The sequence below is a fragment of the Paroedura picta genome, chromosome 12 (assembly GCF_049243985.1).
Source record: "Paroedura picta isolate Pp20150507F chromosome 12, Ppicta_v3.0, whole genome shotgun sequence".
NCBI classification, from domain to species: Eukaryota; Metazoa; Chordata; class Lepidosauria; order Squamata; family Gekkonidae; genus Paroedura; species Paroedura picta.
In genome coordinates, this window is record NC_135380.1 from 13,208,500 (window position 1) to 13,234,789 (window position 26,290).

The following is a 26,290-nucleotide window of genomic DNA, read 5'->3' on the forward strand; positions in this document are numbered from 1 at the left end:
GGAATTGACATTTTTGAGAAGGAAATAGCCAATCTGGAGGAGAGGGTTCTGTGCCTACAGGGTAGGGAAGCTTCTGGCATTTGTCTAACTCTACCAATCGTTCCTTTGGAGAACTGCCTTTATCACAACGATTAAGCAAGCTCCAAAGCCCAAAAGGAACATGAAACTGTACTGATGTCTACTTCTAATGTGCCGGAGTCACACTTGTGGCCAACTCAAATTATGTATTGTTGCTTCTAAAATAGATAATGTAATAAGCCTATGGCAATCCACCCTTTGCAAAATGAGTCTGGCTCACACAGAGTTGTTTTATTTATATTCCTTTATTTGGATAATATATGCCGCCTTTCTAATCCTCGAGGTGGGGCCTTACAAGGGATATACCATTTAAACACTATGGCCATATTGAAATTAATAATAAACCCGGAACATTTTAGTGCTAAAATGAGCAGAAATGCAGTGAAACATAGTAACAAAAAACCTCCAAAAGAGTAATTCCTTGGCAAAATGGGTTTTATTGTCTTTAATTGAACTTTATTTGAATAATTTATCTCCTGCTCTTCAGAGTACCCAAGTTGGTTTAAAAACTACGACAACACTGAAATGTTCAGCAATGAAAACAGAACAAATCAGTTCAATAAAACACAGCAAAGGACTTGACAACAGCTATCTCAGTTCCTTCAAAAAAAACATTCAAAAGCAGCACACAGATAGTAAAACATTTTGTTGTTCTTGCCATCATGGCTTTCCACTCTGGGATGGGAAATGCCCGAGATTTGGGAAGAGGAGCCTGAGGAAAGTAGAGCTTGGGAAGGACCTCAGCAGAGTCCTTAGGTTCCATAAACCAGCGGTCCCCAACCTTTTCCTGGTTGAGGACCGCCTCTGGGGGTGGGGGAGAGCCGGTGACCGGGGTGCTGTGCATGCGCGTCAGCACCACGCAAAACATGCATGCGTGGAGCTGCTGTTCATGCGCGTTTGCGCCCACTGGGGCACAAACACGCATGCGCAGCAGCTCCATGCATGTGCATTTGCATCCGCCAGCATGCCGGCGGCCGTGCCTGCCTCCCCCCCCCCTGCAGCGAGAAGCTACCTGGGTTGCGAGCGAAGCTGCCTCTTTGGCGGCCTCTTTGCTCACACCCTGGCGAGCTTCTCACTGCGGGGGGGGGGAGGGAGGCACGGTGGCCTTCATAGCCCAGTACCGGGCCGCGGACCGGGGGTTGACGACCCCCACCATAAACCATAGAGTCCATCCATAGACCATAGAGTCCTTCCTCCAAAGCAGCCTTTTTCACCAGGGGAACTGATCTCTGTCATCTGGAGATCAGCTTAATTCTGGGAGAACTCCAGGCCCCACCCATAAGTTGGCAGCACTGATTTCCATCATAGTGGCAATTTCAAAGTACAACAAGGAGCAAATTTCAAGCACTTAAGAAAGTTTTTAAGCTGTGCCAGAACAGGAGAGGATAGTTGTACTTCCAAGAGCAGAGATTTCCCCAGCTGTCATCAGGGCATGTTGGTTAGCAACAAAAAAAAATCACAGGCACTCGTGTCAAAAATTAGTGTCCGTGGTGGTTTCAGAAATTTTTAGAAACATTAATTGTAGGACAGTTGGTTGGTTTTTTTCATGCTGCAGCTCCAGACACTTGTATGAAAAGTTCAGCTTGCTGCCCTGCATATGTCCCTGTGATTAACAAATACAGAAATTTGCTTTGATTATAGTTGAGTTTAGTATCATCATGGAAAAAGGACAACTTGCTACTTGGGATGCTATTTTAGCTGACATTTTCATGGCAGATGTTAGCTCTGAGTGGCCTGATGGGTGGACTGGAAAATCCTTTCCACTTCATGTGGGTAATGATTGGTTGATCTGGATCTCTGCTATTGCACGATTGTAGGGGGTGAAGAAGCCTTAAGAAATTTGGATTGTTAAAATATTGTGGGTAACTATGTAGAATTAGAATGGTGTTTCTTTTGCCAGGGCAAGTTTCTTGCATTGTTTTGAATATGTCCTATTTGATTCAGGACCTAAAAAATACCGCACAGCTTCTCATTGTTTTGATATTTCCTGCTCTGTGATAGGTAATGGCTGTCTGATTAGCATAATCTCTCACCAGCAGTCATTATGCAAATCCATATATCGTGATTGGCCAGTCCCATTATTATACAAAACAGAGCATGTAGCTTTGAATAGTCAGAACGTTGTTAAGGCTCGGTAACCACAATTTTAGAAATGCTGATAGTCCAGGCTAGTATATCCAAGTATGAACTACGGTCAGCCCTGCTTTCCTTCCGAGCTCTGGCAACCTGGGACTAGCCTGGGCTATTAGGCCTATTCTTGAGGGAGTATAGCATGAGTTAAATGCCTGGTTTCTTATATTTCAAGATTTTTCTGAGCAGCCAATCGGCTTGTGGTGACACCCTTTTGCTATTTTTGCACAGATTATATTAAAGTTCACTGTTCTTATTTCAGCTTTCTGTGTTATTTATCCAAGGGATTCCATGTCAGAGGAGAAGCCAGGCCTGTGTAATTGGGAGCAATGCAGGGCAGCTGTGGGCTTCCTGTGAGGCTGACTGGGTCCTTCTCAGGCCATCACTTGAGCTCTGCTTCCATTACTCAAACAGGAACTACCATCTTAGAGTGTAGTCAGATGCCGGAAAGACCTTGCCACACAGCCTGGCAGGCCACCGGCTGATGGCTGAAGCTCTTCCTATTGAGCCACCAGGGTGCTGGCATCATTTCTCTAGGCTCAGGCCAAACTTTCAGCAATCGTCCCCTTCCCTAATTTCTACACATATGACCTAATTCATCACAAAAGGTCTGTTTTATTTCTGAACTGTCATATTTAGACCATATCCTGTGGGTGACCTTGGGCCATCCACAGTTCCTTCAGAGCTCTCTCTCCTCCACCGACCTGTGGCCCTTGAGGATTCGAAACAGTTGATGACCACAAAGGCCCATCAAATGCTTTGTTGTAGTCTTAATGCCCTGCCTCCATTCTTGTTCCTTTTGAACATCCTCACAATTTACTTCCCGAGTTTTTATTTTTTAAAAATTGGGGGTATTTATTGTAATTATATTTTATATTTGTTTGGGCTTTAAATTATCTTCTGTTGTTAGCCACCTAGAAGGCAAGTTTTGTCTGGCACAGAGAGACATTTTAAATAAATGCCTCCCCAGGCCAGGATTTTCAAAACAGGATCTGGGCATTTATACATGAACACCAATTTTGGTTTGTGTGCCTGCAAGGGCTGGCAGTGCAGGAAAGACAAAGCTGAATTGGATCACTTCTGCGGAAGTAAATAGCCATTTGGCTCTTACCCCCAGCATGTCTCTCCACTGCCTCCAAATCAAAGAAGAAGACAGCTTTGAGTGACGAAATGGCATTTTGCTTGGAACAAAAATTCGTTTAATTGTCCAGTCCTATTTATGCATTTCCTGATGGTGTGGCCCAAATTGTTGTTAGCATAATGCTAAAGCTAAAGCAGAATCCTATGACAAGTGGTTTGAAGGGGGCAGGGGGTTACCAGCAATTTAGATTTTCATGAATCACAAATATCTTGCCTTTTATCTTTTCAGGATTGTGTTTTCCAGACTTACGTCACTGTTAGGATCATGGTCAATGGCTTTTATGAATGCTTGAAAAGTTGGATATTTTTAATCAACAAGCAGGGGACCCCCAAAACCTGGGCATGAATGTTTTCCCATGCGTTCTGCGTGCAAGGTTGCCAAACTCCAAGTATAATCTAAAGCTGCCATTTCTTTGGGAGGAACTAATCTCTGGAGATCAACTGAAATCTGGAAAATCTTCGGATTTCAGCTGTTCTCCAGAGATTAGTTCCTCCCAAAGAAATGGCAGCTTCAAAGGATGGGCTCCATGGAATCACACTAGGGCAGATCCCTATGGCAAAATCTTGTTAATTCTAATGCAGTGTGTTTATTTATTTAGGTTAAATTATACTCTGATTTTTCAGCGTTCCCATTTTTTCTGCAGCTGCCATCAGAGGCCAGGCCGGTCCAGGTCCTTGTACCTACTGCATCCCTGCAGGGACACAAATTGTCCCGTTCAGCTTCTCAGTGCTGAAGAGCTGAATGGGGCATTTTTACACACACACCCCACCGCAATGGTGGGATAGCGGCATGCCTCTATTCCACCATTATGTGATGGGGCCCCCCACTCACCCAGCTGCTGCCACTGCGAAACATGGCGGAACCTTCCATAGAATGTCCATAGAATGGAACCATAGAATGGAACACCAGATTTGTATCTGGACCCAGATCGTATGGATTTCTTGTCAAAGTTAAATGCAGTCTTGGGAGAATAATAGAGGAAGTCCTCAGCCACTGTGAGTTTTACAGTCACAGATACTTGCAAGTATCACAGATACTTGCAGTAAATTGTTACCACTAGGCCCCAGTGTGTAGAAGTAGGGTACATGTGGGAGAAGGTGCTCCCTTAAATATACCAGACCAGGGGTAGTCAAACTGCGGCCCTCCAGATGTCCATGGACTACAATTCCCAGGAGCCCCCTGCCAGCATTCGCTGGCAGGGGGCTCCTGGGAATTGTAGTCCATGGACATCTGGAGGGCCGCAGTTTGACTACCCCTGTACCAGACCATAAAGATGATTAAAGTAGAGTTGGCAGCCGTACTAATAGGGTTGGAGATCTCCCAGAATTACAGCTTATTTCCAGAGTGTACAGATTAGCTCCCCTGGAGAAAATTATCCCTTCCCTGGAGAAAATTATCAGTCCCCAGGCTCCACCCTCAGATCTCCAGTTGGCAACCCGAAGTTGTGCCACAAATTACAGCTAACCGGCAGCGTAAAGGAAGAGCAAAAAGAACCCAGAGAGTGGATGGTGAACAGCTTCTCAAGAATTATTTGCAAGGAGAAAGTGCAGATGAGGCGTATAAAGGCCTTGTTTTTTTTCCACTGTTCCCGTCACCACTTCGGTTTCTAAGCGAGATCCCTCACAGCAAATAAATTCAAACTCCAGCGGACATTATATCCTTATCTCCCCCCCTCTCCTTGTCAGGAGCAGATGTCACTTGAGAAATGGGTGTTATAAATAAGGCGCTGATGGTATTCCTACACCTTTTTTTTTTTATAAGCTGTCTTTTAATTATTCTTTTGGGCCTCTGCCACAAGCTGAATGTTGATAATTCTGTAGAAGTAACCAAGTGTGGGATGTTTCTCAAAAGCAAACCACCTCTTAAACAGGGGAGTTGAAAGGCCTTCAAAGTGCTGCTCAGACTTGCAAGTATTTTATTAGGTCTTTTCTTGAACTCCAAAGTCGTGGGGATCTTAGTATGTTGACAGAAAATCAGTTTAGGTTATGTATGGGTTTCTGACTTCAAATTTTCGCATCTGTCACAGAACTCCACAAGCAAAGAGATTACAAAACATAACAAAAAAGGTGTCATTGCCACCCCTCTTGTCTGCCAAATACGCTCTCTTGATGATGGCTTTAGTCCGTATGGCTGACATGTCTGTGGAAGCATGGGTGCACATGAAACCTTACATCTTGAATAAAACTTCTTTGATCTTAAAGGTGCCACTGCACTCAAACTTTGTTCTATTGGTGTCATGCACAGTCCATGTGCACTCACTTCTGTGTGCCTCACTGTCACTGTGATAGGGCCAACAATGTGAACTAGGGATGGGCAATTCGGCTCAGATAAGCCTGAAAATAGAAGAAGAAGAAGAAGAAGAAGAAGAAGAAGAAGAAGAAGAAGAAGAAGAAGAAGAAGAAGAAGAAGAAGAAGGAGTTGGTACTTATATACTGCTTTTCTCTACCCAAAGGAGTCTCAAAGCGGCTTACATTCACCTCCCTTTTCCTCTCGCGACAACAAACATCCTGTGAGGTGAGTGAGGCTGAGAGAGCCCTGAAATTTCTGCTCGGTCAGAACAGTTTTATCAGTGCTGGGGGGAGCCCAAGGTCACCCAGCTGGCTGCATGTGGGGGAGTGCAGAATCGAACCTGGCTCGCCAGATCAGAAGTCCGCACTCCTAACCACTACACCAAGCTGGCTCTTAAATCATTGCTGATTCAAGTCCTTTTCGGGCTTCTCCAAGCCAGATCACACATTCCATCAGTTTAAATCAGCCAAATCTTAGTCATAAAGTCAGTTTGTTTGCATGTAGCCATAGGCCATTACAAGACATTAAAAGTTTGAAACATTTCAAAACAAAGTAATAAAATAAGCAGTAAGATTACATTTACCAATCAAATTAAAAACATTTCCAGGTTGTAAAAGTCCACCTATGGGCATTCTAGGGATTTGCCATCTTTAGCATCTCTTTAAGCCCTTATTTTCCTGGCCACAGGGCAAACAATGACATTCTGGTGGCAACAAAAGAATTAGTACCTGAGATCAAGAAAATTAATTTTTCATCATTGGATTGACCATTTGGACCCTACAGTAAATTAGCAAATATTTGGCCCTCAGTTCGGTATACAGATACAGAAGCATTGATCATTTAGAATGTTATGGTACCACTCGATAGAGCCAATGGCATTGTTTGGAAATCAGAGAAGCCCGAATTGATTCCGACTTGATTTGTCTGATTCATGATTCGGCTGACTGAGAAAGACCCTTTAAATGCCGGCTCAGGAACAGGATTTCATAGGGCATCTGTGGCTGCCATGTGGGGAAGCAGGAGAATCATGTTCCATGCCCAAAGTCCTTTCTTGCTATATCTACAACCTATAAGGTAGGCCAGTGTTTTCACTGGGAGGGAGGATTGAAGAAAGTAGTGTCTGACACAGTTGCAGCTCATTCGTTTGGCCACTGTGCTATGCTGTCTCTCAGTTATTAAAGTAATGTCTTATAGGTAATGCACTACCTTTATGTGAAACATTATTATTTCTGGCTCTCACATTCATGGGCACTTTCATTCCTGTTTAATTTCTGCAGGAAAATCCTACAAGGAATCACTGTCAAGAAGATGCAAAACAGTTCTGAAATATCACCTTCCCCTCCCCCTCCCCCAGTCTAAAGTTTGTTTGTTGTATCCACATGATTTTAATGCTACTAATCCTATGTAAATTGTCCACCACGGCTGATGGCAAAGAGGAGATGAAAAGGCCGGCGACATTAACCATCATTAGAATAAGACTCATGTATTCCTCACAGGCGAGATGCACATAATTAGAAATTAGAAAAAGGTCAGATCTCGCCATTATCAACTCAATCAGCAGCTGAGTGCCACACAGTCAATTAATTCAGCATCTGTATTTTTTACAACCCGGCGCACGTATTCCATCGGACTGTAACTCTTTATCCGGACAGATATACTGCTCAGCAAAGCAGAGACATAAAATGAGAGACCCCAAGCAAATGAGCTGAGATAATTGAGAGATTTATTTTACATACATATACACACATATACATATATATGTCAAGTCTTCTTGCCTTTGCCCTTGAATGCTGACTTTCAGGGAAGTGGCGGGTGGAGGGATGTTCAGGGATGATGGAATAGTGTCAAAGATCCTTGATACTTTCCAGAGTTTCCCATTGTAGATAGATATAAAACCAACTGCCTGTCAAGTTTGATGGGGCCAGGGAGTTCCCATTCCCTACAATCCCAGAACTTCCCCCAGAATGTGGAAGAAAGACAATATTTCCCTGTTGGGACCTTATCAGTGATGGGTGGGGAAGGAGAGGTTACTTCTCTAAGTCCAGAACAAACTTGTTCTTCAAGTCTAATCCCAACCTCATAAAATGCAACCCATATATTTTATTTCTGAAACATTATAAACCATGGTAGAAGACTTGCAGCTGGGCTGCTCCACCTCCCCTCCCAGCATGCCCCAGTATGGTCCTCTATTACAGGGGTAGTCAACCTGTGGTCCTCCAGATGTTCGTGGACTACAATTCCCATGAGCCCCTGCCAGCAAACGCTGGCATGGGCTCATGAGAAATGTAGTCCATGAACAGGACCACAGGTTGACTACCCCTGCTCTATAACATCTGTGCTCTTCAGGAGTGTCTCCTTGTGGTGCCTGGTCTCAAGATTTTCTGCTTGGCCAGAGTCAGGTTGCATGGTTTTTCCGTAGCAGGCCTGGTCCTTTGGAACAGTTTACCAATGTTGGTATAGGGGGTGCTTTCCTACAAACAGAAAAACGGTGTTATTTCAGATTGCATTGGGCAGAAGGTAAATTGTTTGGAGGAGATTCAGCTTGTCTTGTTTCTGTCTTGTGTGCTCTTTGTACCTAGTTGATGGGCTGTCACTTTCAATTTGTTGACAGCTGATTGATGTCTTGTTAACTGCCAAAAGTCTAAGAAGATAAGGAAGGAATTTTTTTGTTTAATTATTAAAACAACAAAACTGCAAAAAGTCACACATAAGAAAAAAGGGGAAATATTAATACAAAAAGGAAGAAAAGGGGGAAAATATACATAACTACAGCACCCTCTCTTTCCCTCTTACCAACTGAATTAAGAACCAAAAGGAGATCAAAATATAAAGGCACCATAGTTTTGTGTCTATATTTAAAACAAAAATAGTATCAAATACATGTATTTATTCAATAAAAAACAAATATAGACCCAAGTAATAGTCTCGTTTCAGAATGACATCATATATTAATCACAAAGATGGACCATTACTGGCCCTGACCAAGTACGGTTTGGCCAATTGACCATCCTCAGAGGTCAAACAATATAGGTACTGAATAGTTCCAGACATTACAATGATACAGTCATAGGATGAGATTCTTTTATAATCAATATCTGTGACCTAAGGCAGATATATAAATAAGAGGCCTCGTGTCTACAATCCTGGTATAATGGCTTAATTGTGTAGCTTTCTCTCTCGGTCAAAGTATTTTTGGATACAGTGTAGAGCCAGTAATAAAGATGCCTACTCACCCAGTTTGTGGAGGTCCTCTAGGAGCTCTACACAGTCAGCCTTGGTTTTCACCATCCTGAATAATTTTGTGTCACCTGCAAATTGGCCATTACACTCTTCACCCCTAGTTCTTGGGTTTAATTCTACACAGGACCATCATAAGTCAGCTGTGACTTGATGACAAAAAACACAAACCAAAATATTCAGTGTAACATGAGAATGACTCTACATACATACAAAGAAAATCAAGTGTACAATGTACATGGATTGTATGTGAGTTCACAGTAATTTGTGATTTTTGCAACTCACCCACACTGGCACCAGTGTTATCAACCTTCCATGCCCAGTTTTTCTCCCCTGTTCTGCTGGAAGGCTTTTCTGGGCTTTAAAAAAAATGCTATAACAATTATTTATTTATTAAGTTGTTTATTGATTTGTTAATTAATTTATTTTTGTGCTTGTTGACCGCCGCTCCTGGGTCTAGCCAGCTTGTGGCAGTGTACATAAAAATCTAAAAATCCCACATAAAAACAATACACAACAATCCAAGATGGCAGCAAAAATCCCGATCTGCAGGACATCCCCACTCCCACCCCCCAACCCTATTCATACAGCCGACAGCCTTCCAGGGGGGCAATTTCAAGCAATATCTGGCCAAACAGGCTTTACCAGGCCTGTATAGGGAGGGAGCTACTCTTCATAGCCTGGCCTCAACCAAACAACTGGTGGAAGAGTTCACAGCCAGGCCTACCTCCAAGGGGCTGGGGACAGCCAGCAGATTCCTACCCACAAAGAGCCCTGTGAAAATTCTTCTCCCACTGCAACCCTCTATGTCCGGTTACTGATTTTTTTAAAAAGCCACCATAGAATCATAGAATAATAGAGTTGGAAGGGACATCATGGGTCATCTAGTCCAACCCCCTGCACTATGGCGGACACTCACAACCCTATCGCTCATCCACTGTAACCTGCCACCCCCTTGAGCCTTCACAGAATCAGCCTCTCCATCAGAAAAGCCTTCTGGTAGTATGGAGAAAAAAATGTGTACATGGGGTGCTGAGTGAAAAAAATTCCAGAGAAATTTCATGATCAAATAACTGTGTGTGTTGTATGTGTTTCTGTAGAGAGCCAGTTTGGTGTAGTGGTTAAGAGTGCCGACTTCTAATCTGGCATGCCAGGTTCGATTCTGCGCTCCCCACATGCAACCAGCTGGGTGACCTTGGGCTCGCCACGGCACTGATAAAACTGTTCTGACTGAGCAGGAATATCAGGGCTCTCTCAGCCTCACCCACCCCACAGGGTGTCTGTTGTGGGGAGAGGAATGTGAAGGTGACTGTAACCCGCTTTGAGCCTCCTTCGGGTAGGGAAAAGCGGCATATAAGAACCAACTCTTCTTCTTCTTCTGTATAAAGACAGCTTGGTACCACTGCCATTCAGTGGTTCAGAACTTCTGCTGCATGTGCACTGGAATCCACTGTGGTTACAGGACAGGGAAGGCGCATGGCTTCCTTCGGTGATTCTCTGGGCTCTTCCCACAGGAAGAGGCAGTTGCAAGGTTCTGCGGTCACTCCAGCTTGCGTGGCACTGAACCCTCTCCACCTAGTTTACCAAATGCCCTTCGTCACCAGTTCATGGAATTTGAAAGGGCATCCCTACAGTGATAGCTGCCATGGGGGGAAAAGCCCAGAAAGCTGGACTGCACCTGCCCAAAGCATCCCTGTTTTGCCCCGCCTATGTCGCTGTTGGCTGCCATCCCACAGAAACGATCCAGAACAGAGGCGCATGGAAGTCTGGCAGCTCTGCACATGAAAAGAGCTAGCCTCATTCACTCTGCAGCTGCAGCAGCCTCCCAGGGGTCGGTGGGGGTGCCGTGGCTTTTATCTCAAGAATTTTCTGGAAAAGACAGGGGAGGGAGAGGAATTTGTCCCCTATTTGCCCCTGGGTAGCCAGGCTTCTAATTAACCTTTTTCCTTGGTGTGTTTATAAACTGTCTCCCCACCCCCCCCCCCAGCCCCCATCTGTGCCCTTTTCTCCTTTGAGCATCCTGCTGTCTTTGTGATTCAGTTAGGGAAGCCTTCACATTGCATTAGGGGAGAGAAATGCCTCTCTGTTTTCAGTGTCCTCACTTGCTGTGCATCACTATGTAGGGTTGCTGGTCTCCCTGAGCACACAAATCAACCTGTGCCAAACAAGAAACAGCCTTCCCTATTTATGCCAGACATCTGCGGGCTCCTTTGCTGCCACTGTCGTCGCAAGTTATTGAATGGGAACGAGGGCAAACCCCGCGCAAATTTGCATAGTCATCCTACCCATGAGCAGCCTGTGACTAATAGTTTGTAAAGGTGGCCACTAAAATTAGCAAGTTGAAAAAGTGCTTTGAAATTTAAAGACTCTTTGTTACATAAAAAACCTGATTTATTGCCCTGCAGTGAATAGCTGGGATTTTATATATTATTCAAGATTTCGAGCCGAAGCTGTAAAACGTAAGGTCTCAGTTCCATGCATGGAATGTTTTATGTGTAAATTTTTTAACATTTTATGGGGTATATTTTACTGAGGCCAAGGCTTTGCTCCAGGGGGAACTTACAGGCGTGTTTCCACTCTCAAATCTTGTTAGGAAGAGTGGCCAGCTGAGAATAATCAGGTACTGTGTGCTTTTTACGTAGAATGTTTATAGCTGGATCCCAAAAGCACTCCGAGAACAAAGCTCTGAGTTTTCCACATCGAGCTTCTGGAACGTAACTTGTCAAGGTGTTAGTAGCATCTGTTGTAGCAGGACTGTGGCATGGTGGAAGCAGAGTTGGGAAAGGGGCTCCTCTGAAGTTAGCACAGTTGCTTGTTGTGGTTCATTTGGGGGCTCTTGCATATGTAATTCCTTGTCTCTGCAAGTAGTCACCGCCTTCTCCAGACTCAGCTTGACGTGGGCAAATAGAAGGTTGGATCAAGCCAACCTTTTCCTTCAATCTCACCCAGTTCCCCCCTTCACACACACACACACACAAACACACACAATATAACCCTACATGGCTTTTGTACACATAAGTCCACTGGTCCCCAATATAGCCATTTTAAATTGATGTCAGAGACTTCTGTTTCCAGTTTCACAAGCAGAGAAGGTGGTTGAATCCAGCTCATTGTGTACTCTTGGACATCATGGATGCTGCAAGCCACAACTTTTGTTTACTTACTTATATTTAATGTATTTGTGTCTCAGCCTTATCAAAAGTTTTCAAAGCCTTTGTCAAGTACAATCCAGACAAAGGAACACGTTCGTAATCATGCCAAGCTGCTTTTGGAAAGTCTCCAAAGTAGTTCTTTTTATGGCCTGAGAAGACATAGAAGCTCACCTCCAAACACCTCCCCCCAGAGTACATGGAAGCAGTTTCTAAACGTTTTGGAATCCTTCGTTGTTTAAGACTGCCATGAAACAGTCACAGGGGTAGTCAAACTGCGGCTCTCCAGATGTCCGTGGACTACAATTCCCATGAGCCCCTGCCAGCATTCGCTGGCAGGAGCTCATGGGAATTGAAGTCCACGGACATCTGGAGAGCCGCACTTTGACTACCCCGGGTCTAAGACATTCTGCTCAGAAGGCCCTCTGCTTTCTTCACATTGGTTACAATTCACGCAAGTTCCAAGGGTGAATATGCAACCTGAATGAGCATCTGAGACTTTATGAATCCATTTATGTGTGTATGTAATATATGATATGGCTCAAGGAAGCATAATGTAAAAGAACCGGCATGCATCTTTTATTCCTATTAAAGATAAAGACGAATATGGTCTGTCTAGCTGATTCCCTTACCCGAGGAGCAAGTTTTAAGTTATAGGGAACAAAGGAGGGTCAAGCATTCTTGGTGCACCCCTCCCCATCTGTTTGAGATTCTGTTGAGTTCTTTGTAGGTGGTGCCTTCCTCTGATAAAGCTACAGCTTTAAATTAAGTGTGTGGGAGGAAAGGGCTGCAATAAAATCTGTCTGTCTAATGTTTATCCAAGGCCCCTTGATTAAAATAAAAACCCTGAAACTTTCAAAATAAGAATATTAGTTCATGTATTTCATTTTTTTAATTAGGAGAATTTAGGGAGGGGAGGAACTCTGTCATTTGGGCGTGCGGCAGGATCCGTAGGGCCTTTTGAGAGCGAAGCAAGCGTGATGTCTCTGATTTCCACCACTTTCCTCCTTCCGGTTCCACACTCATTCCTGTATCTCATCCCACTCTATTCTACAGAGTCACCTGACACTTAGAAGCAGTTTTGGGGAGGGGCATAGGGGGCTGCAGTAAAGATGAGGTGGGCCAGCCCCAGTGGGGAAGCAGGAACAATTCTCTGAAGCCAGGCAGAGTTTTAACGAACTAAGAAATTAGCTGTACCATTACACACATTTAACAAGGGAAACTATTGCCAGCCAATCAGAATTTGTTTCTGCTTTTTAACTCTGACTCTAGGCTGGGAAATACTTGGAAACGTTGTGGATGGGTGGGATTTGAGGCAGGGAGAGACCTCACTGTTGTTTAGAGCAGGGGTAGTCAACCTGTGGTCCTCCAGATGTTCATGGACTACAATTCCCATGAGCCCCTGCCAGCAAACGCTCTGGTTTAGAGCTATGGAGTTCACCTTTCTTTGTGAAAGTTGTATTTCAGAAAGAAATCTGTTTTTCTCTTTCGGCATCATAAAATAGCAATTTAATGCCTTTAAGAAATAGCAGTTCTGTGATGTATAGTGTGTTACTTTTAAATAAAAATTATTATATTTGATTTAAAACCTTAATTGACTGCAATGGAAGGCTCCCTGCATTCCCTTCTTGTGTGTTGTGGCCAGATTTTGCCATTTTCATAGCCTTAGTGGAGATTCACTTTTCACTTAGGAGGAGTTATTGTAATTTCTGGAACTTACTTGATTCCATGCTGCAGCATCTTTGCATTGTATTGATTTTACATCTTGTATGTATTTTTGCGCTGACTTTCTAATGTTTTTATTTGGAAGTTGCCAGTGTGACAGAAAGGCAGCATATAACCTACTTAAAATGAAATTAAATAGGGAATGTACAGCTGCTTCTATGAATGTAGGTTTCTTTGGACAGAAAAAACAAAATGATGTTTCTCCATGAAACAAGTCTATTTAGCCTGGAGAGAAAACAACTAAGAGGTGATATGATAACCACTTTCAAGTACTTGAGGGGCTGTCATATAGATGAAGGAACAGAGTTGTTTTTTGTTGCCCTAGAGCAGTGGTTCTCAACCTGGGGGTCAGGACCCCTTTGGGGGTTGAACGACCCTTTCACAAGGGTTGCGGCAGGGCAAGCAGCTTGGCCCAGGGGGCGCCATCCACACAACAGCCTTGCGGGGTAGATCGAGATAGAGCATTCATCTGTCTGGAGCAGCGGAAAAGAGTGAGATCGGCATGGTGGGACAAGAGGCAGAACTGAACTGAGAAACCCGGGGGGAAAAAACTAATTCATATACAGTCATGAACAATGGATCTTCACGCCATTGGACAGTTTTGGTTTAATTTCTGTGAAAGAACACTTGCATAATTTTGTGGTTGGGGGTCACCACACCATGAGGAACTGTATTAGGAAGGTTGAGAACCACTGCCTCAGAGGAATGGACTAGAACGAATGGGTTGAAATTAATTCAAAAGAACTTTCAGCTAAACATCCGGAAGAAGTTTCTGACTCAACCTCAGTGGACCAGGCTTCCTCATGAGGTTCTGGGTTCTCTTTCTTTGGAAGGCTAGATAACCAGCTGACAGAAATGCCGATGAACAGAAGGGACTGTGTCAGTGCTTGGCTTTTGTGGCCCTTTCTTGCAGGCCCAGAGAAATGCCAGTTGCCACTTTGCGCTCTGGGAGCCAATTTCTTCCAGGCCAGAGTGGCCAGGGATTCAGTTTTTGGGGCGAGGGGCGTCATCTGGCATGTAGGTTGGCAGATAGTTGTGAATTTCTTTCATTCGGCAGGGTGTTGGACTAGATGACCCTGGGGTCCCTTACAACTCTATGATTCTAAAGCCTTTATCTTGCATGGCTTCTTATATTCTCCGTCCCTAAAATGTAAGACTTGGTGCAACCATGGTAAGTCTTGTGACCATATTATGCATATTTCATTTGCATAGAACTTCCTCTTTCCTGGCAGGAAACTGTTACTTTACGTCCTGTAGACTCTAAGCTAACTCTAAGCTAACAAGTAAACAACAGGAACAGCAGTTTAATTATTTCATGACAGAATATATCATTAATCTATATGGCTACTGAAACCTCACTCTTTTCTAGGTTGTCTACCAATTTGATCATAGCCATCACTGTGATTTTGCCTTGAATTATACCAACAATGCAGACATAAGCAGAGCTACTATAGCCTAAGTCCATGGACTTCTGTAGGCTAAACTTGGGCTATTTTTGCATAGGATTGCACTGATTACTTTTTGAAGGTAATGATAAACCATCATCAAAACTGACGAATCTGTGATTGATCTCCTCTTTTTGTTTAATTGCCCCCAGATGGTAAAAGCCATTCAGGTGCTGAGAATTCATCTACTGGAGTTGGAGAAGGTGAATGAATTGTGCAAGGACTTTTGTAATCGTTACATCACCTGCCTCAAAACTAAGATGCACAGTGACAACCTACTCAGGAATGACCTTGGGGGCCCCTACTCCCCGAACCATTCCTCTATCAACCTACACTCACAGGTAATGTCCAGGGAGAAGGGGAACGGAACATACAATGGTTAATTTAAAATATTTCTGCACTTTAGGTTTTTGCAAAGGTACTGTGTCTCTTAATTTCCAAACTGGAGAGATCCAAGCTTTGTTCTGTTATTTCTCTAGGTACAAATGAATGCATGTCTACCCCACTGTTCCCTCTATCTCAATCCATTCAAAGGTTGTTTGTGCATGGAAGGTGCTTATGCACCATGTTCCACTTAAATAGGATTCAAGTACCTGTCGTAGCAGGCCAGTAGCTAGGACTAAGAAAGCTGGAGGCACGGCCAGGAGATATGTCCGTGTTCATCTCTTTCTCTGCATTCACTGAATGCTCTAATACAGGGGTAGTCAACCTGTGGTCCTCCAGATGTTCATAAACTACAATTCCCATGATCCCCTGTCAGCGTTTGCTGGCAGGGGCTCATGGGAATTGTAGTACATGAACATCTGGAGGACCACAGGTTGACCACCCCTGCTTACATGTAGTTGTATCAGTGCTGATCAGGTTTTCCCAACATTTCCATCCCACAACATTGCAGTGCCTTGGGAAGCAGAAATCTGCGACTGAGCTTGCAAAAGCTATAGAAATAATGCTCCTCCAAAACCGTGTATTAATGCCACAATCGGTGTACATATGTGAGTGTTTGCATTTCGCATTTCTGTTGCAACTGTTCAGTTGTTTGCAGTTCAGGCATTCCGGCTATGATTGCTGGATTGCTGTGTTTGTGTGAAAAAAAAATTAAGTCAACAACTTAGGGTATAGTGTCTTAGTATTTGTACTTTCATTTTACTCCTATTCTGGATTAACCTTCGTGTAATTATGTATGGGGTCGCAGAATAAAAGTGCCATATCCTCCCCCCCCCAGTAAAAAGACTAATTTTTCAAAATCTTGCCAGCTGAATATGATAACTAGCAATGCTTGCGAGGAAAAGCCATAGCAATTCTCTCGTAGATTTTTAAAGAGCCCTTTTATGTGCATCCCAAAGCAGAAAATTTGCTTTTCAGCATTATGTTTCTAAGCCCTGGAGACACAAATAAATCTCAGTTACAGTTTACCAGCAAGAAAGAGATTGCTTCAGTGGTAGGAAAGAGAAAAACGGCAAACTTTCGTTTCTACCTCTTCCGTTCTTCCCAAACACGATGAGCGGATGAACTGAGGATATTCAGCTTCATAAGAAGTGCAAAAGACGTGACAAGAGAATATTCTTTTTTGTTTTTCTGTGTCATCATTCAGTCCATCCATGTAAAACCAAAATCAATAGTTATTAATTATATTATTTTTATCCTCTTTCATTCGTTTGGGAGCTTAGGGTATGGTGGATGGCTTCCTCCTTCATTTTATCCTCACAACTACCCTTTAGGACTGAATGTATCCCTCACTTGCCCAAAGATATTAGCTGAACTTCAAGGCAGGATTGTGGATTTGAACCTAGGGCTAGCTGGCTTGACCCTGGCACTAACTCAGAGATTTTCAACCTGTGTGCCATGGTGCACCTGAGGGACTATTACTGTTATTTGTTTGTTTGTTTGTTTATTTATATTTTTATACCGTCCTTCCCTACGGCTCTGGGCAGTTTGCATAAAACATTTTGGAACGTTTACATAGAACACTATCAAAATCAATATAACAGTATAACAATAACAACAACACACCAACTGGAACAACTAGAACAGCACTTCAACAATAACTTTGACAGTCCCTCAGCAGGTTCGATCTCTCAGTCTGGGGGGACCTGTAGATTTTATGGGTCAGTCGGCCTCACCAAACACCTGGTGGAAGAGCTTTTTTTTTGCAGGGTTGCGGAATTGTGGAAGTTGTTGTTGTTGCTGTTGTTATTTAAACACCTACCTTATGTGGGCTAGTTGACCTGCCCATGCCCCAAATGGCTAGTGATGGGCTTGGAAGGGGAGAAGCCCCAGTCATTCAAACCTTTGCTGGCCAAAGCTCTTGCCACTTTGTTAACCTGTGTCATTAGTGGCAGCTGGAGTTGAATGAGACACCTCCTTCCTTGGGGAGTGGGTCTTTTTGTTTCAACAAATGGGGTGGCAGAGGAGCCTCCTAGAAGCTCCGGGCCTTGGGTGATGGGGAGAGGGCCCTACTGCGGCCTAGCACTCACTACAGTCTAGCGCCCACCCTGGCAAGCTCTGGGCCTTGGGTGGTGGGGGAAGGTCCTTCTGCAACTCCCAAAAAGTCTGTCTTTACAGTGAAAGCCATTTATCAATGAGTTTCACATGGACTGGTGATCCCTGGTGTCCTATTCCATTGCGCCTCATCCGTGGCAGAAAGCTTGCTAATCTGAGTGACATGTCACTTCCAGGAATTGTGGCAGGTAGGCGTGTGGCTGGCTGGCATCACTTCTGATATGTCTTGAAGCCTGAAGCAGTTTTCAGGTGTGCCTCCATAGTTAAAAGGTTGAGAAAGAGTAACCAGTTGGAGTCCCACTCTGGGTCAGTTGTGCCACAATCACATGCAAGTTGTGGGCTGTGACCTATTCAGCAAAAAATTATTTTTAGAATATACCTCTTGTGGCGCAGAGTGGTAATGCAGCAGACATGCAGTCTGAAGCTCTGCCCATGAGGCTGGGAGTTCAACCCCAGCAGCCGGCTGAAGGTTGACTCAGCCTTCCATCCTTCCGAGGTCGGTAAAATGAGTACTCAGCTTGCTGGGGGGTAAACGGTAATGACTGGGGAAGGCACTGGCAAACCACCCCGTATTGAGTCTGCCATGAAAACGCTAGAGGGCGTCACCCCAAGGGTCAGACATGACTCGGTGCTTGCACAGGAGATACCTTTACCTTTTTTTTACAGTAGCTCTTTAGAAAAGGAATTAGTAAAGTGTCAAATTGCTGGCCTTGTGACTATTCATAGGACGTGTCCTATAAACATATGCCTTTGGGCGTGGGAGGACATTATTAATTCTATCAACCTTGTATTAGAATGCTCATTGGTTTTCGAGGATGCTTAAATACTTTGGCCACGTCATGAGAAAGAAGGACTCCCTGGAGAAGAGCCTAATGCTGGGAGCGATCGAGGGCAAAAGAAGGAGGGGATGACAGAGAATGAGGTGGCTGGATGGAATCACGGAAGCAGTTGGTGCAAGCTTAAATGGACTCCAGGGAATGGTAGAGGACATTGCCCAAGGGGCCGCAATTGGTCGGACATGACTTCGCAACTAACAACAACAACAACAACAACAACAACAACATACTTTTAAACTATCTACCTGCCTCTTGGAGGCTAACCAGCGGTCATAAGTCCAAGGCAACTGATGTGTCTCCTTAAATATTCATGTTTCCCCAAACCAGGGCCACTGCCCTGTGACCATAGCAGTGCCGTAGTCAAGGTGAGGAAAATGGCATTTTAAAAGTTCAGGTTTCTTCATTTAGATATGCCGAAATATCCAGATCGCTTAATCATTGATCTAAAAAACCCCCAGCCTTTCTTTGTTTTCAAATATTCTTTAGAAATGGACTTAATATTCCTTTACTGCTTTATTGTAGTTCCCCTTATGATCAAAATTAGCAAGAAACTTGCATAAAGGAGAACAATAATTGCTCAACGAGCATCTCGTTTGTAATTTATTAGTTTCTATTATTGCAAGTCGCCATGGCAACGGCTCGCATCCAGGGCAATGAGAGAGATGTTAGATATGAGCCGACGAGGCTCCGAGTCCCAGCAAATGGAGATGCACATTTTTATCAGTAATTTTCATGAAAATAATATGTGAGGAGTTAATGAGATGGAAAGCCGTCCTGTGGCTATTGTGAATTTTTTTTTTTTAAGTGTTGATCTAATTAGAATGCATCGGTCAGGAAAAGTAATGAGGATTTAGCGCCTCACAAAGATGTGAGGATCATATCAGAAAATTAGCACAAGTCTTTGGAAATAATCAGGCCCTTGGAGAGGGACTAAAGCCCCACCCGTCCTCACTTCTCCCGTTTTTTTTTTTTCTTTACAAGGAATCCTTCCTTCAAGGAGTGGCGTTGCTTCCCTTCGCTCACACGGCTGCCAGGATGGCGAGGCACATTCCGCCGACGGTTGGGGGGAAAAGTTCACACATAACAGTTAAAATTAGTTAAACATCATCTCTGCGAAGGTGGTGTGTTGGGAGGCTTCACAGAAGGGGAGGGGGAAATCACGTTTCCGAATAGCCAAGGGATGCACACTGGAGCCCATGTTCAGCCTAAAGTCTGTAGTGTGTAGTGCAGTCATTCCTGACCGGGGTTACTCCAGAGCCCCCGACGGGTTACTCCAGTTGGGGGATGGAGATGGAGAAATCTCGGCACCTAAGGAAAAGCGTAAAGAAAACTCTCAAAGCCTGTAAGAAAGAACTCGGAACTAGGCTTGTGCGCTTCGCCAGCCATTCAAGCCCGAAGTGCGCTAAAGCACACGTCTATTTGGAACTGTAAAATAAATTTGTATGTAAAAACTCAGTCTCCTAATTCCAGCTACCCTTGATAGATAACAATGCCTCAGTGCCATTATGAGAAGGATTATACAATAAGAGGGGGGTACAACTTCCCAAAAGTTCCAAGGTTGAGTTAAAACCAGAAAATCTGTTAGTGACAGGATGGGACAATCAGCAGAATTATTTATTTATTTATTTATTTAATTTATAGTATTACTTACTTACTTACTTACTTACTTACTTACTTACTTACTTACTTACTTACTTACTTACTTACTTACTTACTTACTTACTTACTTACTTACTTACTTACTTACTTATTACACCAAGCTGGTTAGGAGTATGGACTTCTAATCTGGCGAGCCGGGTTTGAATCTGCACTCCTCCACGTACAGCCAGCTGGGTGACCTTGGGCTTGCCACAGCACTGATCAAGCTGTTCTGACCAAGCAGTGATATCTGGGCTCTCTCAGCCTCACCCACCTCACAGGGTGTCTGTTGAGGGGAGAGGAAAGGGAAGGTGACTGGAAGCTGCTTTGAGACTCCTTCAGGTAGAGAAAAGTGGCATATAAGAACCAACTCTTCTTCTTCTTCAGTAATATCAGGGCTCTTTCGGCCTCGCCCCTCACAGGGTGTCTGTTGTGGGGAGAGGAAAGGGAAGATGACTGTAAGCCGCTTTGAGACTCCTTATTATTATTGTTTGTTTGTTTATTTGTTTGTTTATTTATTTCTTAGATTTTTATCTCACCACTCTCCGAGTACTTGTGTCGGGTTACACAAAGCAGAAAATAAATTGTATCCCTCTTGCTAAAAATCCATAAAAGCCTCATAAAACCCATAACCCCCAAAAAGGGCAGCATACTCCCCAGTCTTCCTCAAGCAAACCATCACAGGTACAGGACCGCAGAGTGGAATAGAGCTTGCCGGAAGAGGGTCCCCAGTTGTCCCTGGAGAACCCGGCCTCAACCAAATAGCAAAGAAACTACACTACAAGGTCAGCTCAGTCTGTGAGGTTAGCAACACTTTTTATTATGGAGGAGAAAATGTATCTCAGAGTGGGGAAGTGTGTGTGTGTGTGGGGGGTCTATCATAAACTTGTATAACTCTGTCTTACGTAGAATAGAATTTGAGTTCAGTGGGACCTTTAAAAGCAACAACATGTTATTGAAGGTATAAGCTTCCATGTGCATACACATTTTGACAGATACTCTATCTGAAGAAGTGTGCTTACGCACAAAAGCTTATACTTGACTAAAACTGTGTTGAACTTAAAGGTGTCCAGCTTCGTTCTGCTGCTTCAGACCAACACAGCCACCCACCTGAGTCTATCTGCACGGAAGGTACCCCTTTTTATGTAGGATAGAATAGGATAGGTCCTTCAAATGGTTCCAGGGAGCCACTGTTTGCATCCCAGCATCTTGCCTGGCTGGGTGACATGCCATGAGCATCCTCTGCACTGCCACAGCAGACCAGCAGATCATGGCCCTGTGAAGTACAGACCTAATACCTTCAGCATCCCTGAATACATCCTCAAAAACATTAGGGGAAACTTCATATAACCCTGTGTCTGTTTTTTAAATCTTTCGATTTATTTATTTATTTATTTATTTATTTATTATTAGAGTTATAGTCTGTTCTTCTCAAAAAGCTCAGGGCTTTTTAAAAATCTAAATGGCCCGAAACCATCTCCTGTCTCTTTCTTTGCTCTGTAAACACTTTTGCACAGAGATGCTGTATGTTTGTGGCAAACAATGGTCTCGTATGGCAGAGTCATTGCAGGAGCGGTTTGAGTCTGCTCTGCCCCAGAGAACTGGGTTAAAGGGCCTTTTAATGCCTTTCAGCTCCAAGATGCACAGTTCCTGGACTGCCAGGGGAAATACATCAGACTTGTGACTTCCTTGGGACAGGTGCCCAGGGTCCAAATGAGCGTTCTCGCATTTCTTTGATCCTTATATATATATGTTGGCACTTCAGACTTGCAACATGAGTTGAGAACAACATAGCAGGTGCTATTTCCGCACACAGCAGGATCCTGTACACGTTGGAAAGGATTCCTAAAACATGGCTCTCTCTGGCAAGTCAGACGAGCTGACACATTGCTTTCAAAGCACATTCAGGCTTGGCGTTTTGGAGAGAGGTCATTGCTAACAGGATGTGGGTCAAAGATAGTGGCAAATGAACCCTTGGCTATCCCTATCAGCTCCTGAGCCACATGGAAGCAAGTTTGAGGGACTGTTTAATTCCCTATGCCCCCCCCCCAAGGGCTTTGTGCTGTGCGGGTACAAACAAGTTGGAGGTCCCTGGCCCTCAAGAGGTTCACCTGGCCTCAACCAGGGCCAGGGCCTTTTTGGTCCTGGCCCCTACTTCGTGGAATGAGCTCCCTTGTGGAATGAGCTCCCACAAATACAAATTTGAATGAATGAACGAACGAATGAATGAAATTTCAGGTTCGCCTGTCCCAGTAATATCTCCTGTGCCCTCCAGCAGTTCTCTAGAACCTCAAGCCCAGGTCACTTTTGCAGCATCTGCTATGCAAGATCTTTTCAATGTAGATGCTGGGGATTGAACTAGAGACTCTCTGCATGCAATGCAGGTGCTCTGCCGCTGACTGCGTGAAGCCTTCCCCCCCCCCCCCTAATCTCTCCAAGCTAGGAAACATTTCACCTGCTGAACTTCTCCCTGTCCTAAACGTTTTAAAGCCATGGGGACATCAATCAGGAGAAGGGGGGAGCATCGCAATACTTTACAGAATGTGATTGATTCAGCGAAATGGTGGTCTTCAGTATAAAACAGGCTGTGCCTGCAGACATTCTTCTCTGCTGGACAAAATATTCTGCTATGTGCATTCTTAATGGATGCATTTTCATGCTGTTTGTTTCTGTACTTTGCTTACTCAGTTCACAGGAGCCGCAGTTGTTCTTGCCAACTAATTCCTGTTTAGGAGGGCAGACTAACTGAAATAGCTACCCATGAGCTATCCATGCTGGTTATTCTATATTACCTTGGAATGGTATGCTGAGTTGGTATGAGGCAGGCTGAACTTCCTGTTGTGTGTTTTGCTGGATTCTTTATATGATTGGCTGCACTGTTAGAGGGAATAAGGCAGAGGATGTTTTTTAAAAGGAGAACATCTGAACATGTGGACATCTGCAGGGCATGTGAACTCAAGTAACCAACACAACATCATACGTGGAGGAAGATGCTAAAGAATCTAAAATTCCCACAGGGGCAGCCATGTTAGTCTTTTGCAGTACAATTTAGTGGTTGTGCTGTGGCACTTTTAAGACTGAAACCATTTATTCTAGCATGAGCTTTCATGAAACAGAGCTCACTTCATCAGATGCATTAACATTCCGGTATCACTCTCTGTAACAACAGAAAAGAACCATGTGGCTCCTTAAAAAACTAGTGAAAACCATCCACTGAAATGTGTATGTGTGAAGTATTACCCAATTGAAGGGAAGGGGCTTATTTATTGCAAAATGAGTCTAAAAGGCCAAGCAGTCCAAGAGAGAGGTGAGCTACATCAGGGGTAGTCAACCTGCGGTCCTCCAGATGTTCATAGGCTACAAGTCCCATGAGCCCCTACCAGCAAATCCTGGCCAGTAGTATATTAACCTCTAAAGAGAAGCAATTGTTTCCCCATGTAAGGTCACCACTTCTAGTTCCTGTTCCAAACCATCTGGAAGTGGTCAACTCTGCATGTAGGTTTGCCAAGTTTGGGTTGGGAAATGCCTGAAGATTTGGGGGTAGAGTCTGGGAATGGCGGACTTTGAGGAGAGACCTGAGCAGGGCATGCTGCCATAGAGTCCCCCTCCAAAGTTGTAGTTTTCTCCAGGGAAATTGAACTCTGCTGTCTGGATATCAGTTGTAATTCTGGGACGTTTGCAGGCCCCACCTGGAAGTTGGAAAGCCTATCTGCATCTCAGTTCCAACTCAGCAGCTTCATGCATTGGGAAGTCTTCCTTGGTGACATCTTTTTTTGGAAAAAGGTGATTTCTAAATCTGTGGGATGTGAAAGGAGCTCAAAAGGCTCCCTAGATTCATCGCTCCAGGTTTTGTTTTATTTCTAGTGCGTGATGTGATATGGTTAGAGTGTTGGTGCAGAACTGGGGAGACCTGTGTTCAAATCCTCATGTAGCCATGTAACTTATTGCAGAGGTAGTCAACCTGTGGTCCTTCAGATGTCCATGGACTACAATTCCCATGAGCCCCTGCCAGCAGATGCTGGCAGGGGCTCATGGGAATTGTAGTCCATGAACATCTGGAGGACCACAGGTTGACTACCCCTGACTTATTGGGTAGTCCCAGCACCCACCTGGTGGAATGAGCTGTTAGCTGAGATTTGGGCCCTGACGGAGCCGTCCGGTTTCTACAGAGCCTGTAAAAGAGCGCTCTTCCTCTGGGACTGTCGGGCCTCCCTCCTACTTCTCCACAGCCCCCGCCCCTTGTTTAGGACCATCTTTATTTCATATCACTTCCAGCCTGAGTAACTGGTGGTGGGTATTTAAGAGGGTGGGAGGGGGGGGGGCGGCTGAGCTTGCTTGCAGGAAGAGATGGTATAGAAATTAAATTAATTTTAAAATGAATGAAAAATAGTCTTGGGAGAGTTGCCATTCCACCGCCTAGTTCTACGCTCAGCCAGTTATTAGGACGAGAAGAAGTGGCCCATCGCCTGTTAAAAGACGGTGACAAAGGTAAGCAAGGGCTATTAGATACAGCAGGTTCTTAAGGAGTAAAGTGCATCGGCGAGGGCACCTGTGATCAAGTGGGTTAAAGAAAGTGTAAAGTCTTTTCTCTCTTTCCACTGCCCCCTCCCCCCTTGCTGTGTTCCACAATGTGTAACAAGAACACTTTAACATCTTCAGCAGAGACAGAAATGCCTGACTTAGATGGGAATGTTACCCTCAATAATAGTGCAGGAGCTGCAGAAGCGTTCTATAAATATGTTGGATATATATTTGGAACCGCCTTGTGATGTTTTGGTATGTTCCATAAGATTTCATGCTCTCATTCCTGCAAAGATGTAGATGTTTCTTTTACCAATATCTGCTTTCATCCCCATATAAATAGGCATTTGGCCTTTATGGCTCAAACTCAGGGCCAGCTTAACCAAGATGCCAGTTGTGCTGTGGCACAGGCTAGGGGAACAGCGCAAGGAAGTAGCCTCCTGGATCTCAGCTATATGAGTCTTAACAGTAGTCCTGCGAAGGAGGAGCAGGGCTGTGGCTCAGAGATTGATCATCTGCCTTGCTGGCAGAAGATCCCATGTTCAGTCTCCAGCTAAAGAATCATGTACTACTTAATGTGAAAGACCCGCACTTGAGACTCCGCAAATCTGCTACCCACCAGGGGAATACTGCTGACCTTGATAAGACTAGTGGTGGTCTCACTCAATTTATGACAGCATCCATGCTCAAGGGGCAGGACAGTCAAATGCCTTAGTGTTTTCTAAACAACAAGGAATCCTAGTTTTAGCTGGTTCTGCTCTCTCTCTCTCTCACACACACACACACACACACACAAACAGACAAACTTCAAGGAGACCCAAATGCAGTGCATGAGATCTATTGAGCAAATCAACTGAATATACATAAAAGAAGAAGAGTTGGATTTATATGCAACTCTTCTCTAACAGGAGTCTCAAAGTGGCTTACAATTGCAAAAGCTTTTGGTGTATTTTGTAGGGCAGCATTGTAGCGTATTGACACCCCCTTGCCAGCCTCACCCCTAACTATCTAAAGTGGTACAATAAAGAGACTGTCCAGGTAACAGAGTGAGAAGATTACCTGTCTATATCATACATTTTAACCCCCCCCCCTTTTCTCCTGGAAGCTCACACCAGTGCATTGTTCTCTCTTTTCCAATTTATCCTTGCAGTAATGCTATAAAATAGATTAAGCCACTGAGAATCCTAGAGTTGGAAAGGGTCATAGAGGCCATCTAGTCCAACCCCCTGCCTCAGTTCAGGATCAAGCCTAAAGCATCCAAGATAAGGATCTGTCCAGCTGCTGCTTGAAGATCCCCAGTGAGAGGGAGCTCATCACCTCCTTAGACAGTCCATTCCACTGCTGAATTATTCTGACTGTGAATTTCCCCCCTCATATCTACCCAGTACCATTCTACATGTATTTTAAACCCATTACTGCAGGTCCTCTCCCCTGCAGGCAACAGGAATCTCTCCCTGCCTCCCCCCTCCAAGTGACAACCTTTCAGAAATTATCCACAGTTATAGCCCAGCGCTCAAACCACTATATCACACTGACTGTTTGCCCCATTCTTCTTGGGCAGCAGCTGTACCAATTGCCAGATGACTCCTTATTGAGAGGAAG

The 26,290-nt window shown here is 44.2% G+C and overlaps 2 protein-coding genes across 16 annotated transcripts in view; one reads left to right on the plus strand and one right to left on the minus strand.

The window, feature by feature from the left end:
* TMEM218 (transmembrane protein 218) overlaps positions 1-26,290 on the minus strand; it is a 364,259-nt gene that overhangs the window by 295,897 nt on the left and 42,072 nt on the right. The window lies entirely within an intron of this gene.
* Positions 1-26,290, plus strand: part of PKNOX2 (PBX/knotted 1 homeobox 2) — a 358,017-nt gene that overhangs the window by 286,678 nt on the left and 45,049 nt on the right. For all 15 annotated transcript variants that reach the window (XM_077306320.1, XM_077306319.1, XM_077306322.1 and 12 more), the window contains one exon: positions 15,347-15,535. In XM_077306320.1, the coding sequence (XP_077162435.1) occupies positions 15,347-15,535 (189 nt within the window). The remainder of the gene's footprint in view (positions 1-15,346; positions 15,536-26,290) is intronic.